We start from the raw sequence: 16,640 nt of genomic DNA on the forward strand, positions 1-16,640 counted from the left end.
ATGGAGCGTGGCCCGAGCCCCCCCGCGCGCCGGGGATGGTGCGGGCCGAGCCCCCCGTCCCCCCCCGCGGGCCGCGGTGGTGCGGCCCGGCGGTCACGTGAGCGGGTGTTGATGCGTTGCCTGGCAACGGGAACATGGCGGAGCCGCCGCGGGTGAGTCGGGGCCGGGCCGGGCCGGTACTGCCCGGTACTGCCCGCCCGGGGCTGCTCCGGCCCGCACCGTGCCACCCCATCCCATCCCATCCCATCCCGTCCCGTCCCGTCCCGTCCCGTCCCGTCCCATCCCATCCCGTCCCGTCCCGTCCCGTCCCATCCCCTCCCATCCCATCCCACCCCATCCCATCCCATCCCACCCCATCCCATCCCATCCCACCCCATGCCATCCCATCCCGTCCCGTCCCGTCCCGTCCCGTCCCGTCCCGTCCCTCCCCTCCCCAGTACCGCCCGTCCCGGGACTGTCCGTCCGCCCCTCCGCGCCCGGGATCGCCCGTCCCGTCCCGGTTCCGTCCCCTCCAGCACTGCCCGGCACTGCCCGTCCCCTACCGTGCCCGGTACCGTCCAGCACGTCCCGGTACCTCCCGGTGCCCCGTCCTGCTGCTCACCCTCTCCTTAAAAAGAAAGAAGAAAGAAGAAAGATTTGGCTACATGTTGTGCTAGCTGGAAGAATTTCTATAATAAATCTTTTTTATTTAAAGGACTTTTTTTAAATAGATGCGAACCAGAAGCAGGTGAAACTGTAAGTGGTGTGGAGAAGTTTTGTCTGGTTCTTTATGATCTCGGTGCTCGCTGGGTGATTATTTTTGCAATTGAGATTAAACATCTAAATTAAACTTCTGCACCCTGTGGTAAAAAATAGCATAATATTAAAATTAAATGCAAATGGCAATGTGCTGCTGTGCTTTCTGCCTGTGCTGTGTGCCAGGCCATGGCAGCAGGGAATGGAGTCTGTTCCTCTGGAGGAGCAGCCACTGCCCCTGCAGAAGGAGAAGTCTGCCTGTGGAGCTGTTCGTGGGGCCTGCAGAAGTGGGACACTGTCACTATATTTTGGGAATGTCTCTGTGCTGGCTTTAGAGCCAGGCCCTTTTGCCTTGTTCATGTCCCGTGACAAAATGAGCAATGTTTAGGGGTAAATAGAGTTAGATGGAAAAGGTGGTGGGTTTTGTGTTCCAGCAAAAATCGCCCGAGATTTCCCAGGTAATGCCGAGTGTGACAGACATTTGTCCTCCTGAACAGGGTGACATGGAGCAGCCACCTCCAGATGGAGGAGCCTCTCCCCTTCCCCCAGGAGCACCTGCAGCAGAGCCGGCCACAGGCACAGAGCCAGGTACCCCCAGGGCCTTTGCAACATCTCTCAAGCACAGCTCTGGTTTTCTCCCCTTCTGTTCATTGTTAATCCAACCAGGGGTACAATGCTATGAAATCTAATCCTACTGCTCTATCTTTCTCCTTTTTTGTGCTGGGGTGGGGTCCAGAGAGCAAAGGACAACGCAGTTCTCAGCATGCAGAGCCGAGCTTGGAGCTCCCCAGGGATCATGGCAGCCAAGGAGGGCAAAAGGCAGCTGGGGAACAGGAGAGAAGGAAAAGCAGGAGGAAAGCAGCAGAAGAAACAGAAGTGGTTGTCTTGGACCCAGAACATGTGAGAAGTCTCCAAATCTTGCTGCTCTTTGCAGAGCTGGTGTTTGTGTTTCTCTGAAACGTGTGAGGTGAGCTGTAAGCAGTGGCTCAGCTGTTCAGCTGCACGTGTGAAAATCAGTTTTGCCAAAGTATTAACTGGTGGCTGTGTCACCCCAGAGCTGCAGGTGCAGAAGGGAACAATGCAGTGGGTAAATCTGATCCCTTCAGTGCCCCTGAAAGAGAAGGCCTTTCAGCAAGAGTGAGGGGGTGGGTTCTCAGTTGTAGCTCCTCTGGCATGGTTCTGATTTTCAAATATTCTCACTTTTTGGCATCAGCAAATACCCACTGTATAACATCTCTCACTTGCTACAGTGAGTGTAGCTAAAATAAGCACACAAGTGTCTGTGGCAGAAATAAGATGTTTTATTGGGTGGGGGACGTAGCTGTGAGGCTTCTTCATAATCCACTTACACAGATATGTTAAAGCTTATTAACACTGTCCTCCTTTACAGCCCCTGATGACAAGATTCCAGGCTGCCCTGAAGAATTACCTCACCAAGCAGATAGAACAAGTGAACCTGGAGCTCCGTGAGCTGGTACACAGCCTCTCCCTGCCTTCCCACAGCCGCTCCCTGAGCTGCTGGGGACAGCTCCCTCCCTTTTGTCTGCAGAGGACAGCAATGAAGACCAGCAGGGAGCAGAGGGAAGAGCTGGGGGTGATCCTTTACGGGGCCCAGCAGCAGCTGGGGCAGCTGGAGGTGGAACTGCAGAAGAGCCACGAGCGCTGCTCGCAGGCGGCCGCGGCGCGGCAGCAGCAGGAGGAGGAGCTGCAGGGCCTCAGGGGTGCTCACAAGGAAATGTGTCACAACACAGAGGATGAACGCAAGAAAGGTGACTAAGGCAGCCCTGGCAGTGTTTCCCAATTCTAGGGCTGCATGGAGAAATTAATTGGAAATTAAGTCAAGCACTGGATTGAAAAATATGGCAAAATAATTAATCAGGAATAATGTGCTCACTGAAAAGTTTCACAGGTACTCCTGGAATTCTAAGAGCTGGGAATGCAGGAAGGGCTTGTCAGGATCTTTAGCTTTGCTTGTGGAGCTGTGCTCCAAAGCTGATGTAAATATGTGTGCTGGGGAGGGCTGGTTTAGCTGATGTGTGAGAGGTTTTGCTTTGGGAGCTTTTGTATTTCTTTCTCTTTTATCTCTGTTTAAGGTGTGCCCTACAAACAAAGCTCTCTGTAACTGTTTGCCCTCTCATCCCCCCAGTTTCTGCAATGCAGACCAAGGTTGAAAACCTGGCCTTGGAGCTCTTCTACGTGCAGAACATGGGCCAGGACATGCATCACAGGCTTCTGCTGATGAAACAGTCAGCAAAGAAGGCTGAGGCAGAGAGGATCCAGGCTGAGGTGGAGAAGCAAAAACAGGTACCAAGGAAAACTGTCTGTGAAAGAAATAAATGCAGGTGCCAGCAGTCTTGGAGGATGTGCCACCTTGTCAGGAGGAAGACTAGAATGATGAATCGTGGAAGATGAGTGGGGATATTTTTCTCAAATAACTGAAAAAAAATTGAAAGGCTTTTCTGGAAAGGAGAAGCCCTGCCTGCCCCCAGACAGCAACATGCACTGCCCAGAGGGTTTGCAAGCCTTACGACAGTAAATCACTCTTCACTCAAGGAGATGGGGTGTAGGGGAAGGAGGATATTTAGAAGAAATATCATGTGTACAGGTCTTGAGGATAACTCTGAACCACAATGTGAATTTCACAATGGAAAGTGAACTTTGGGAATGAGCGGAGCCGGTCGGTGCTGGAGCTCCCTCTGCTGCCTCCCAGGACACAATCCACGGGGTTCTGCTCGTGCACGGTTCCATGCACACTGTTGAAACACAGTGGGTTTAGGAGGCTTTTAACAAAGGGTTTTCAGATATGCATTATTAAGATTCCCAGTAGCTGGGCAGGAGGCCTCAGTGCTGACAGGAGGGAATGTGGTTTCAGAGCTGACCTATCAGTTTACTGCTGTAGCTGGAATAATAAACAGTCAGCAAAGGTTTCATGCTGCTGCAAGTCATCCCTGCTGCACTCGTGAGCCATTTGTGCATGAATGGGAAAGTTTCAGTGGGACTCAGAACTAATCCAGTTTTAATTCCCTTTCTAGCTGGTATTATTCTTGTAGGATACAGTTGGTTTAGACTGACATTCCATGACTCTGGACTGTTTGGCTCTGGCTCTGTAGGACCTTTTCCTGGACCAGTTAACAAGCAGAATCTACCAGCTCCAGGAACAAATTGCTCTGTTTGAAGCTCAGCTTGTGGCCCAGGCAGAGGACACAAAAGTGACCCGGCAGGCAGTCAGTGAGGTAGGAGGGGACTTGTCCCTTGTGGTTAATATTTCCCTGACCCCTTTGGCCCGTGCTCACGTGGTGTGCACAATGTGGGACAGAGTTTCACAGTTTGTTCCTGTTTGGAAGAATGAGGACTTTTTTTTCTTTTCCTTTGTCCTTCAGAAGTGCCTGTAAATCACTTCCTCCTGCCCTTCTCAGCAGTTTTGCCTTGCAGACCTGTGCTCTGTGGGCTGCTGAGAAATTACCCAGACACAGAGTTGAAGCTGATCCTGCTCAGCCCATTATGAACAAGAAGAGAAAAAAATTGTGTTGTAACACAGATTTGTTGTTTCAGCACAGTGTAGATTCATCCTATCTGCCATCTCTCTGTTCCCCAGGCTGATCTGGAGATCCAGGCTATTAACATGGAGAAAAAGAAGCTGATGGGCCACTGGAACGTCAGCTTGGCTGGAGTGAAGCAGAGGGACGAGGCCTATGTTGTCACTCAGGAGCTGCTGAGGTGAGGTCTGGCACCAGACCCTGAGAACACCTCAGGTTTGGGCAGGAGGGATTCCAGAAGGGGATTCCAGTGTGTCTCCTGAGGGGTTTAGCACTGTGTGGGCAGGGCATGTCAGGCAGAACAAGTTTCCTGCTCTAAAGTACATAATAAATTTAAAGGATAAGAAGAACATTTCTTTGTTTCTGTTTTCTTTATCCTAACCACATCTCTTCCTCGGAATGTGGGGGGTTCTTGAAGCTGTTTAGAGTTTTTAAGATCATATTTTGTTCCTTTAAAAGAGTTCCTTTACCTTTGCAACATCTCTTACTCCAAAGAGTTGGATGTCAGGAAGGGTTTATCTCTCATTATCAGGGTTTTGTGAGGCCTTTGGAAATGTTCAGGAAAACCTACCTGTTACTGCCAGAGGAAGTGTTTATTTGCTCATGAGCCTTAAGCTTGACTGATTCTCTGAGAACAAACAATCTGCTTTTATATGTTGACATCCTGGTTGGAATGGGGGCTGGGACAGTACTGAAAGAAGGAATCAATTTTCCTACACACATTTACTTTTAAATCTTAATGCTTCCATCCATCTCCTGCTGACTGTGCACTGTCACAGCAGCTGAGCCCTTACAAACATCTTTCTTCTTGGCCAGTTACTGCTGCAATAACATGTTGGAAAAGAGGAATTTGTGGGTGGCTGTTCAGCACCCATCCTGTGATGACTTTCCATCCTCTTTGCCCCTCCAGCAACTACAGACGTGACCTCAAGTCCCTAGAAGGGGACATCCATGACTGTGGGAAGTCCATCAGGAAAGAGGAGGAGAAGAATGAGAACCTTGTCAGCCTCCTGAACCGGTCCCAGAACGATGCCAGTGTGACAAGGAAAATGATTGCCCAGTGCCTGCTGGAGCAGGAGGCCCTGCAGGTGCAGACTGGCACCTACACTCGTGTTCTCCAGGAGACAGAGCAGGCCCTCAGCAGGACCAAGATGGTGAGGGGAGGTGGTGGAAGATGAATCCTTTGGAATACCTTCCCTTCCTCAAACAGTTGTAGTGATCCTGTCTCTGTCTTCCAACCCCTTAGGACCGGGCTGCTCACCAGAATGAGCTGCTGTCCATCAGGAGGGGCATAGAGAAGGGAACTTATGCCAAAGAGCAGCTGGAGAGTGAGATCATGGCAAAGCTTCAGGACCAGAAGATATCCAGCAAAGCTGCAAAGCACTTCTCCCAGCTGGCTGAAAAACTTCGGAACAGAAAAAGCGACCTGGTATGGCAACCCCCGCCTGGGAGGGCAGGGAAGGAGCCACTGGAGCAAGGGGTCCCCAGCAGGGCTTGTCAGTGACTTTGCTGTGGTTCCTGGTCTGCACTGAAGCTCTGCTGAGTTTGTCCCTCCAGTCTGGGTGAGGGGTGCCAGGGGTGCTGCAGAAGGGACGACCCAGGGATGTCGTGGTACTGTGGCTGAAGGGATGAGTGAGGTCTCTTGAAGGTTTTTGGAATGTTTAGGCTTCTTAATGCTTTTCAACAGCTGTATAGGAGAGGTAGGTTACCTCTTTAATTATTGTTTATTTAATTATTAATTATTACCTGTCAATTGATGGAGAAGCAAAGGTACACAGAGGGTAAGTAGCTTATGGCTTGTAGTACAGACCTGGGAGTAGAACCTCAATCCTCTGACTCCTGTGCTGGGACAAGTGGCATTACACCTCCACAAGGGGCTGTTGGGGACAGTGATGTGTTTTTTCTCTTGATATTCCCAGGAGCTGCATTTTTACAAGGTTGAGAACGATGTGGCCCAGATTATTCTGAATGCAACTAATACCAGCTGCAGGCTGACAGTTCACCAAAAAACTCTCTGTGAAGTGGACAATGAAATAAAAAATATGAATGAAATGATCACCTGCCAGGAGAATGAGATTGCAAAGTCCAGGCTCCTGGCTGACAGGAAAGGAGGGATCATCTGCCTGTACAACAAGAAGCTGGAGATGCTTCTTTCTCAGCAGGGGGTAGGTACTTCTGTGTTTCAGTCCCAATTTGGATTTTATTCTTTGCGGTGGCCACAGATGCCCCTGATCAGTGTAACTGTGTTAAGTGTTGGGTAGTTCAAACTTTCAGGGATCAACACTGTAGTTTAAAGGCTGCCTTGGTAAATGCAGGTGTTTATGTTTATCCGTTCATAATGCAGTGAAGGCAATTGTGAAATGAGGGTGTGCCTGGCACAGATCCCTGCAGGGACCTGCCTGTCCCTGATGAAAATGTCAAATGGCATCAGTGAGTAAACAGGATCTTGTTGGAAAAATCTGCAGACACTGAGGAGAGGAGAACCGGGCAGGCAGTGAGATTTCAGTTGTTTGAGGGTTGGCCCTGTTGGGATGACTCCCAGATCTGTAAGACCTTGTGGATGCCCATGGGGAGATGAGTCCTATGGCACATCCTCTGCAGACTTTGGAATGCCCAGATGCTGTAAACAACCTGGGCAGCTTCTGCCTGACTTATCCCAAACTTTGCTCTTGTACAGGGGCAAGAACTGGGACCACTGGAGATTGAGATCAACCAGCTGACCAGAGAGATAGAGGAACGCAATTCCGAGGCGATGGCGTTGCAGAAGCACTGGCTCAGTGAGCAGAAGGAGCTGGTCAGGCTGACACGGGAGCGGGAGGAACAGATCACCTCCCTGGCCACGCTCCAGCAGCAGATCATCATCATGCAGCAGAGGAAACTGCGCCTCGAAAGTTCGTCACTGCCTGACTCCTCCTCAAAACGTTCACCTGCGAAGGGAGGGAACAGGGAGTGGAGGGTTACAGATGGGAAAAGCTGGGCCTGCCCCAAAGAGGGCTCCTGGCTGTGTGTGAGCAGGAATAGCAACAGCCCAGGCACTGACTGCACATTGTTATTGCTGTAAGGATTGATCCTTCTTCTGCCAGTTGGACCCCAAGTGACAATGTCACCTGTTACACTTGTTAGATAAAGCTTGCAAGTAGTGGGTAGGTAAATGTCCCCACCAATGACTGCACTTTCCTTGGCCAAATCCAACTTTTTTTTTCCACAGGAGTTGCCTTCAAAACCTTTTTTTGTTTTTGGTTTTTGAGCTTGTGGAAAATCATTTTGGCTGGACTCATGGGACACGGGTGGCTCTGCCTGAGGTGTTGCCAGCTCTGATAGCTGCTTGTCACACCTTGTCTGTGTTCAACCCAGTGCTCAGGGGAATTCTAAGACTTTTTTCTGTTCACCCATAGATGAAATCCAGCAGGAAATAAAAGAGCAGAAGGACGTGGAACGGCACATGAAGAACATGTCAAATGACTTGATAAAGTTGAACACGTTGATCAAAAAGAACAACAGCAGCGTTGAGGAGCTGCAGAATGGCAAACTTGTCACAGAGAATGAATTTCTGCAGTCTCTCAAGGTACTGGGGCACCTGGCACCTCCTTCCCAGGTCTCAGCCTCCCATGCAGATCAGAGGCAAACAGTGATCCTGGAAAACCCTCTCAGCCTGACAACACTGTATTGTTTTGTCTTCCCAAACCTAGGCATCAGAAAAAGAATCCGTGGAGATGCAGGAGAGGCAAAGTCAACTGACTGAGGAGAAGGAAAGGCTCCTGAACAGCCTGGTAGAAGCAGAGTAGGTACCAGAGTGCCACAGTCCTGTGTGACTGTGTCCATGTTCCAGTTCTCCTCCAGACACCAAACCTGGCACCAGCAAATGTGTTTCTGGAGAAGGGGGTGGATGTTTGGAACACAGAAACTGGAAGGTGTTTCAGCAGTCTCTGGGGCCAGCAGGAGCTGGGAGGATGTTGGCTTTAACAGTTCCAGCAGTGTGAGCTGGACACTGCCAAGATCCACATGGGAAGACTGCCAGCAACTGGCAGTGAGTGTACTGCACTGGGCAGGTAATTTGGGGTCTAGCTTTCCCTCTCCTTCCCCTTTCTTCTCTGAAGGCATCAGATCCTGCTGTGGGAGAAAAAGATCCAGCTGGCAAAAGAGATGCGGGAAGCAACAGATGCTCTGTTAGAACAAGGCGAAATCCACGACATGAAAACAGAGATCCGGAGGATGCAAGTAAGGCACTGGAAAAGGGGGCTGAGGAGGGGAAGCCACCCAACTTACTCATCCTTGGAGTGGCTGAAACATGAGGCAGGAGTTGAGAAACAGGCTGGAGAAGTGGCATCTTCAAGGCCCAGGGTGTAACTCTAAACCCCCTGCAGCTCAACTGAACTGAGCACATCCAGCCCACACAGCCTGTGTTCACTGTGCCAGCCTCAGCAGAATCTGGATACTCCCAAGAAATCTATTTAAATTGCAGTATGTCTGCCACTGATTTATGTGCAATGTTGTTTACTAAATATTGCATCACTTTAATCACTAGTTTAGGGAAGTGTTCCCTCTCCTGGCAGAGCAGCTCGTCCCCTTCATTCTCAGGATGCTTCTGCTTTTCTGCTTCTGCTCTTGCTAATGAGGTTCAGACTAACATTTGGAATATTGGTGTAGACAAGTTGATAGCCCAGGCCTCTGCCTTCCAGATCCACACACAGCAAACCAGGTTTGGCCTTGCACCAAATGTGGCATGCAGGCACTCCTGTCACACTCCTGTATCTGGTTTATGCTGGTGGGCTGTGCCACCCAGACAGCTTCCCTTGGTGCTATTGGTAAACATTTGGTATTTTAGGCTGGTTTTGTCTTGGCAGGTCCGCTATGGGCAGCTGCTGAAGCAGCAGGAGATGTTGATGCGGGCGATGGAGGCGTGTGTTTCTCACAGAGAGACAATAACAAATTGGGCAGAGGCTCAGAGCAAACTGGATAAGAAACACAGCACCAAGACTGACTTCCAAAGCAAGAAAGAGGAGCTGAAGAAGAAGATCAGGGAAACCCAGGAGGTGAGCAAGGAAGGTGGGGCTGCAGGAGCTCACACAGCTGGGGTTGGCCTTGGGGAGGGCAGCAGTGAGCACAGGAGTGCCCGTGCACAGGGGCAGGCTTTGAAAATCATTCACTGAAAATCCCCCAAAAGCGAGTTCTGGGAGGATGGTTGGGAATGCAGCTGAACTGGAGAGCTGAAATCTGCCATTTCCTTCTCTTCCGTTTACTAGAACATTTATGAATGCAACCAAACCATGCAGGAGCTGGAGACCATGCAGGAGTCCCTCAGTGACACCTTTTCAGAAAAGAAGAAGGAATTCTGCCATCTCCAGGCTGACACTGACAGCCTCAGCTTGGACATGGAATGTCTTCAGAACGAGAAACGATGGGTGAGCACATCCACCCCCTTCCAGCCCGTGAGCCAGACAGAGCCTGCTGCTTCCTCTGCTGCGGCTCTGTCCCTGCACCGTCCCGAACGGGGTGTGCTCAGTGTGGTGTTCCAGCAGCACGTGAACTGAGCACCTTCTGGGGGCTCACCGAGAGCCAGCCTGACATATTGAACCCCTGTCCTGGCAGGGGTTGCCTCATGTATGTGGGAATTTCTCTGGTTTATGGAATTCTGTGGTATCTGTACCCCTCCAGCACTGGGGCTGGGGTGCTGTTTGGCTGTTATGGTGGGGAATTCACAGCACTGTCCTTCCCGTGTCCCACGTGATGGTCACAGCCCCTGACACAATTCCCACTCGTGCTTTTTCTGCTGTCTCAGCCCCTCTTTTTTGCTTTCCTCAGAACCTGCTGAAGCTTGTGGCCCACCAGGCACACCAGAAGCAGCTGCAGGCACTGAAGGCAGGGAAGTACAAGACCCTGTGCCACAGTGAAGAGGCCTGCATGGACCAGCAGGAGAAACTGCAGGCTCGGCTGCAGACCATTCAGACAATCGTGCAGCAGATCCGGGAGGAGCAGCCCCAGCACCAAAGGGCTCTGCAGTGGCTCAGCCGCTGCTTGAGATCCAAGCTCGGGTTGCAGGAAGCCTGACAGAAACATAGAAAATACATGTAGTATCTTTTATATTCTTCTGCAGGCTCAAAATATGTGTAGTATCTTTTATTTTCTTCCACAGGCTCCCGATTTTGTAAATAAATAAATAAGGCGGGGTATAACATTTACTCTGTCGGGTATAATGTTTATTTAGGCCGTGCCATTGCAATTCTCTCGCTCTGTTTCTGTTTACGTTTCGCTTTCGCTGCTCCCAGCCTGTCCCGGGCCCTCCTCCGTCCCCGCCCCGGGGCCGGTGCAGCCCCGGCTTCCCGCGGCGGGGGCGGCCCAGCCCCGCTCTGGCTCCGGTTCTCGCCGAGCCGCGGCAGCAGCGGGGCCGGGCGGCTCCGGGGCGGGGAAGCGGCCGCTCGGAGCCGGTGCCGGTGCCGGTGCCGGGAGGCGCAGGCCGGGCATGGGGCCGGGCCCGGCGGTGGCGGCCGCGCTGCTGGCGCTGCTGGTCCCGGCCGCGGCTCGGGGCCCCGGCGCCGCCGCCTGCGAGGTGTCCCCGGGAGAACGCTTCGACTGCGGCCCCGAGCGGCTCCTGTCGCGGGCGGGCTGCGAGGCGCGGGGCTGCTGCTACAGCCCCGGGCCCGGGCCCCGCAGCGGCCCCGGCCCGCCCTGGTGCTTCTTCCCCCGCGGCTACCGCAGCTACCGCGCCGAGAACCTGACGGCCACCGAGAGCGGCTTCTCCGCCCTGCTGCGCCGCGTGGCCGCCGCCTTCCTGCCGGCCGCGGTGGACACCGTGCGGCTGGAGCTGGCGCTGGAGACCCCGGCCCGCCTGCGCTTCACGGTGCGCCCCGGCCCGCCCGGTGCTCGGTGCCCGGTGCCCGGTGCCCTGTGCCCGGTGCTCGGTGCCCTGTGCCCTGTGCCCGGTGCCCTGTGCCCGGTGCTCGGTGCTCGGTGCCCGCTGCCCGGTGCCCGGTGCCCCGCTGAGCGCTCTCTCCCCGCAGCTCCGGGACGCGGCCCGCCAGCGTTATGAGGTGCCGCTGGCCACGCCGCGGGTGCGAGGCCGAGCCCCGTCCACGCTGTACGGGCTGCAGGTCAGCCGGGACCCGTTCGGGCTCGTGGTGTGCCGGCAGCGCGGCGGGACAGTGCTGTGAGTGCCTCTGCCCCGCGTCCCCTCGCTCTGGCACAGCCCCGCGGGTGCAGGGACACTGCTGCGCACCTGCGACACTGCTGACACCACCGGGGCGCTGTCCACGGCTGTGGGGCTCTGCTTTGACTCCCTCTGCAGTCCAGTGGCTGGGCAGGGAACCAGGAATCCCAGAGCTCAGCCGAAACTTGTTTTTATTTCATGTGGTGTTGAGCATCCGTGTCCCTGCCCGGCACTGGTGCCCCAGCTCGGTGCCTCCCGCCCAGCTCTTTGCAGGAGTGTCCCTTTCTCCCCGCAGGTTGAACACCACGGTTGCGCCCCTCTTCTTCACAGACCAGTTCCTGCAGATCTCCACCTCGCTGCCCTCCCGTTTCATTTCGGGGCTGGGGGAGCACCTGACCCCGCTGTTCCTCGACACAGCGTGGACCAGGGTCACCCTCTGGAACCGGGACATGGCACCCACGGTAGGGAGCGGGGCCGAGGGAAAGGGACACATCCATCTGTGCTCCTGGGGGCGGCCCTGCGGCCTCTCATATCTTGTCGGGGCTGGGGAGATGTGTGTGTGCTGGTGCAGCTCTGGGCCTTGGCAAGCCCTTGAGACCCTTTTCCCCAGGCCCAGGTTTGTTCCCCAGAGCTCTGTGCTGCTTGGGAGCCGATTCAGGGCTCAGGGCAGAGCTCTGCTGGCTTGACAGCGTTTGGGACCACAAGCCTGGGTTTGCACCTGAAGCCAGTGCTCCTGACCGGGGCCAGGGGCGGTGGGGTGGGTGTGGGGGTCCAGCAGAGCCTCACTGGCACCACACCCTGCTCTACTCCAGCCCCACGTCAACCTCTACGGCTCCCACCCTTTCTACCTGGTGATGGAGGACGATGGCTCAGCCCACGGAGTCTTTCTGCTGAACAGCAACGCCATGGGTGAGTCCCGTGGAGGCGCCGGGCACAGGCCTGGCCCTGGCCCGTCCTCAGCTCCCTCCCCTGGCACTTGTGCTTCCCCAGACGTGCTCCTGCAGCCCAGCCCGGCCCTGACCTGGCGCACGACGGGTGGGATCCTGGACTTCTACATCTTCCTGGGCCCCGACCCCAAGAGCGTGGTGCGGCAGTACCTGGATGTCGTGGGTACGGCTTTGCCAGGGTGCTGTGAGCAGCGGGGCACAGCAGGGCTCTGGGGTGGCACAGGGCTGGGCCATCCCTGCCAGCACCCACCCTCTGCCCTCCAGGGTTCCCCTTCATGCCCCCGTACTGGGGCCTGGGCTTCCACCTCTGCCGCTGGGGCTACTCCTCCACCGACATCACCCGGCAGGTCGTGGCCAACATGACGGCAGCCCGCTTCCCCCAGGTAGGGCCGGGCGGCTCCCGAGCCTGCCCGCAGTGGGGTGGGGGTCCCACAGCAGCACGGGGGTCCCTGAGCATCGCCTCCGTCCACAGGACGTGCAGTGGAACGACCTGGATTATGCAGATGCCAAGAGGGATTTCACCTTCAACAAGAAAAGCTTCAAGGACTACCCGGAGATGGTGCGGGAGTTCCACAGCCGCGGGCTGAGGTACATCATGATTGTGGTGAGTTACACGGGCAGGCTGGCGCTGGGGTTCAGCTGCCCAGGGGCGGTGGGGAAGGCAGGGCTGGCTGTTCCCTGCTGTTGCTGGTGAAGCCCTGGCTTTGTGCCCTTCCAGGATGCTGGGATCAGCAGCTCGGGGCCCCCCAGCACCTACAGGCCCTACGACGAGGGCCTGAGGCGAGGGGTGTTCATCCGAAACGCCACGGGGCAGCCCCTGATCGGGAAGGTGCGTGTGGGGAGCAGCCCCAGGCCCACGGGGCTCGAGTGGGGCTGTGGGGGCAGGACACCAGGGGTGGGAGGGAAACGTTTGGGGGCCGTGGTGGAAGGTGGGAGGTGTGTGGGGCTGGGGGCTCTGCCCAGTGCTCTCCCTCCTGCAGGTCTGGCCAGGCCCCACGGCCTTCCCGGACTTCACCAACCCAGAGACTCACGAGTGGTGGCACGACATGGTGAAGGACTTCCATGAACAAGTGCCCTTCGATGGCATGTGGCTTGTGAGTGGCCCTGCTGGGCCTGGCTCCTGCCCTGCACCTCTGCTGGGCCCCGGGGCAGCAGCGAGGTCATCCCATCCTTTCCTTCCCTCCCCAGGACATGAACGAGCCCTCAAACTTCGTGGAGGGCTCCCAGGACGGGTGCCCCAACAACAACCTGGAGCATCCCCCCTATGTGCCAGGTACAGCAGTGGGTTCCAGCCCTGCCCAGGGCTGTGGGGAGCCGGGAGGAGCCCAGGGGAGGCTCTGAGCTCCACCTCTCCCGTGCAGGTGTGTTTGGGGGACGCCTGCAAGCCGGGACCATCTGTGCCTCCAGCCAGCAGTACCTGTCCTCTCACTACAACCTGCACAGCCTGTACGGGCTCACCGAGGCCATCGCCTCCCACAAGTAAGCCTGGGGCTCCTGCCACAGCTCCCACACGTCCTGGGGGATGCAGAGCTGGGAGAGACCCAGCGTGGGCAGTGTGGGCAGGCATCGGGTGGTGGGTGAGGGTTTGGTGTGTAACACAGGGCACTGTGGGAGCCTGAGCCCCTTCCCTGGCTGGGGATGCTGAGCAGACCCATCCGACTCCCAGTGCTCTGCTGAGGGTGCGGGGCAAGCGTCCCTTCATCATCTCACGCTCCACCTTCGCTGGGCACGGGCGCTACGCCGGGCACTGGACAGGGGATGTTGGCAGCGACTGGGAGCAGCTCTACTACTCCATTCCAGGTAGGCTGTGGGGCGCTGGGCCTGCACCCACACCCTGCTTCCCCCTTGCCCCCACAGCCAGGGGCTCCTCCACAGGCTCCATCCCCTGGTGCTGCAGAGCCCCGATGCCCTCTGTGCCCCCTGCAGAGGTGCTGCTCTTCAACCTCTTCGGGGTGCCGCTGGTGGGTGCCGACATCTGCGGCTTCAGGGGTGACACGGACGAGGAGCTGTGCGTGCGCTGGACCCAGCTGGGCGCCTTCTACCCCTTCATGCGGAACCACAACGACCACGGCACCCGGGTGAGCCCCGGGAGCCCTCACCCGGCGGGGCAGGGAGCTCTGGGCCGAGCCACAGGCTGCCCTGCCAGCAGGGGAGGGTGGCAGGTTCAGCCACAGGGCTGCGTGCCCCCAGTGCTGGGAGAGCCCATCCTGCATCCCTGAAACGCACCCTCCCCACGTGGTCTGAGCATCCCCTCGTGCTCTGCCCTCCCCGCAGCCGCAGGAGCCCTACGCCTTCAGCCCGCCTGCCCAGGCTGCCATGAGGAGCGCCCTGCGCCTCCGCTACTCCCTGCTGCCCTTCCTCTACTCCCTGTTCCACCGCGCCCACAGCGCCGGCGAGACCGTGGCACGGCCCCTGTTCCTCGAGTGAGTGCCAGCCCCTCGGGGCAGGGGGAGGCGGCTGCAGCATCTCCTGGCTGCCCTCCCCTCCTCCCCAGGTTCCCCACTGACCCCAACACGTGGGCCGTGGACCGCCAGCTCCTGTGGGGCGGGGGGCTGCTCGTCACCCCCGTGCTGGAGGCAGGACAGAGCAAAGTCAGCGGCTACTTCCCGGCGGGGACGTGGTACAGCCTCGCAGGGGTGAGTGCTCCTGCTGCTGCTCTGGGGGCTTTGCTGTGGGACCTTGTGCACATTCCTGGGGCTGGGTGTGGGTGTCGTGCCCCACCTGCCTTTGCTGGTGGCCATTGGAGGGCTCTGGCGCTGGGCTGAGCCCACCCACCCCCTGCTGTTGGCCCCCTGTGCCTGCTCTTCCCTCTCTCTGTCCCCGTGTAGGACTCCACCATCCACAGCAAAGGGCAGTGGATCCTCCTGCCAGCGCCCCTGGACACCATCAATGTCCACGTCCGTGCAGGGCACATCCTGCCCCTGCAGGTGAGCCCCCTCTGCTCTGGTGACACCATGGTGACCTGCCCGACCAGCCCGGGAGGGTGGCAGTGCCCACACCGCTGGCAGGGCAGTGTCAGTGGCTGCAGTGCCTGGCAGGGCGGGACACGGCTGTGGCAGTGCCCCGAGCTGTGCCTGCCCCGTGCCCCAGGAGCCCGCGTTCAGCACTGCCCAGTCCCGTGGCAAGGGCATGGCCTTGGTGGTGGCGCTGACCCCGGACGGCTTCGCCAGGGGAGACCTGTTCTGGGACGATGGGGAGAGCTGGGAGACCTTTGAGAGGGGGGACTACACCGAGATCCTCTTCCTGGCCTCGAACGTGAGCACGGGGCGCTGCTGGCAGGGCTCCTGCTGGCCCTGGCACACCTGTGTCTGCTCGGGGGGCAGCGCGTGGGGCAGGGCCCCTGGAGGAGCCCTGGGTGCACGAGGGGTGGCTGAGCCCCGGGAGCACACGGTGACATCCCTGCTGTCCCCAGGACGCCGTGCTCAGCCAGCTGCTGCGGGCCAGCGCCCACCTCGACGGGGTCCTGCTGGAGGCTGTGACTGTGCTGGGTGTCACCAGCCCTCCCCGGCGAGTCCTGGCCAATGGGGCCATCGTGAGTGACTTCTCCTACCGCAGTGACACCCAGGTCAGTGCTTCTTGCCACCCTAGGGAGGGGTGGTGGCCAGGAAGGGACCCAGAGGGGCTGGTGGGGTCTGGCCCCAGCAATGGCACAGCACGGGCCATGGCTGCCCTTCCCGGGGGCTCTGTGGGACCAGGACTGTGCCAGGCTCTGGCTCTGCAAGGGGCAGGGCCCGCCCGGGCTCTGTCCTGCCTGGCTCTCACCTTCCTTCTCCCCTCAGGTGCTGAGGGTCCCTGTGTCACTGCCCATGTGGGAGCAGTTTGTGATCTCCTGGTCCTGAGCCACCGTCGGCCACAGGGAGAGGCCACGCTGCTCCCCTGGAATCTGAGGACAAATCCGTCCCATCCCTGGTACCCAGAGCTGCCCCTGCCCTGCCCTGCCCACACTCCTGGGCCCTGTTTTCCCTCTGGCTGCTGGGCATCCATGGAGGGGTGTGCACTGGACTGGCAGAGGGAGGGGGGCCTTGCACAGCCCCAAGGGACAGGGAGAACCTCATCATCATCATCATCAAATCAGGGTAAAAATGACCCAAGTGCCTTTTGAGACAAGAAACTGGTTACTCTGGGGGCAGTAACTGGGGAATTTCCTGGCTGTGGTTTTGGGGAGCAGGATGTGCAGGGGCTGAGGGAGCAGAAGTGTGAATAAAGCTGCTGTTTGCTGGGAGCAGCCCCAGCCTGTGTCCGTGTCCCCTCTCCGGGTCCTGAATGTGCTCAGCCCCC

At 57.2% G+C, this 16,640-nt stretch overlaps 2 protein-coding genes across 9 annotated transcripts; both read left to right on the plus strand.

Moving 5' to 3' along the window:
* Positions 1-2: 2 nt before the first annotated feature.
* Positions 3-10,446, plus strand: CCDC40 (coiled-coil domain 40 molecular ruler complex subunit). Of its 7 annotated transcripts, none has more exons than XM_063409188.1 (18): positions 3-152; positions 1,233-1,323; positions 1,472-1,635; positions 2,126-2,209; positions 2,285-2,504; positions 2,882-3,039; positions 3,846-3,968; positions 4,331-4,452; positions 5,182-5,425; positions 5,518-5,700; positions 6,191-6,436; positions 6,949-7,162; positions 7,667-7,836; positions 7,961-8,052; positions 8,369-8,489; positions 9,116-9,304; positions 9,515-9,673; positions 10,074-10,446. In XM_063409188.1, the coding sequence occupies exons 1-18, from the start codon at positions 135-137 to the stop codon at positions 10,317-10,319; spliced, it is 2,844 nt and encodes a 947-aa protein (XP_063265258.1). In that variant the 5' UTR covers positions 3-134; the 3' UTR covers positions 10,320-10,446. The 7 variants fall into 7 exon arrangements, with proteins under 7 accessions (XP_063265258.1, XP_063265256.1, XP_063265257.1 ...); XM_063409187.1 differs by adding an exon at positions 695-735 and having other exon boundaries at positions 80-152; positions 2,126-2,504; XM_063409186.1 differs by having other exon boundaries at positions 2,126-2,504.
* A 142-nt stretch (positions 10,447-10,588) lies between these two features.
* On the plus strand, positions 10,589-16,425 carry GAA (alpha glucosidase). 2 transcript variants are annotated; one of them, XM_063409195.1, is made up of 19 exons: positions 10,589-11,109; positions 11,270-11,415; positions 11,711-11,876; positions 12,228-12,324; positions 12,406-12,525; positions 12,606-12,745; positions 12,835-12,966; positions 13,081-13,191; positions 13,343-13,456; positions 13,551-13,635; positions 13,724-13,841; positions 14,029-14,162; positions 14,289-14,440; positions 14,637-14,785; positions 14,857-14,998; positions 15,191-15,289; positions 15,453-15,617; positions 15,775-15,927; positions 16,142-16,425. In XM_063409195.1, exons 1-19 carry the CDS (start codon positions 10,732-10,734, stop codon positions 16,199-16,201), a joined length of 2,661 nt encoding a protein of 886 aa, XP_063265265.1. In that variant the 5' UTR covers positions 10,589-10,731; the 3' UTR covers positions 16,202-16,425. The 2 variants fall into 2 exon arrangements, with proteins under 2 accessions (XP_063265265.1, XP_063265267.1); XM_063409197.1 differs by having other exon boundaries at positions 12,627-12,745.
* The last annotated feature ends 215 nt before the right edge of the window (positions 16,426-16,640 follow it).

The sequence above is a fragment of the Prinia subflava genome, chromosome 12, assembly GCF_021018805.1.
Source record: "Prinia subflava isolate CZ2003 ecotype Zambia chromosome 12, Cam_Psub_1.2, whole genome shotgun sequence".
Taxonomy (NCBI): Eukaryota; Metazoa; Chordata; class Aves; order Passeriformes; family Cisticolidae; genus Prinia; species Prinia subflava.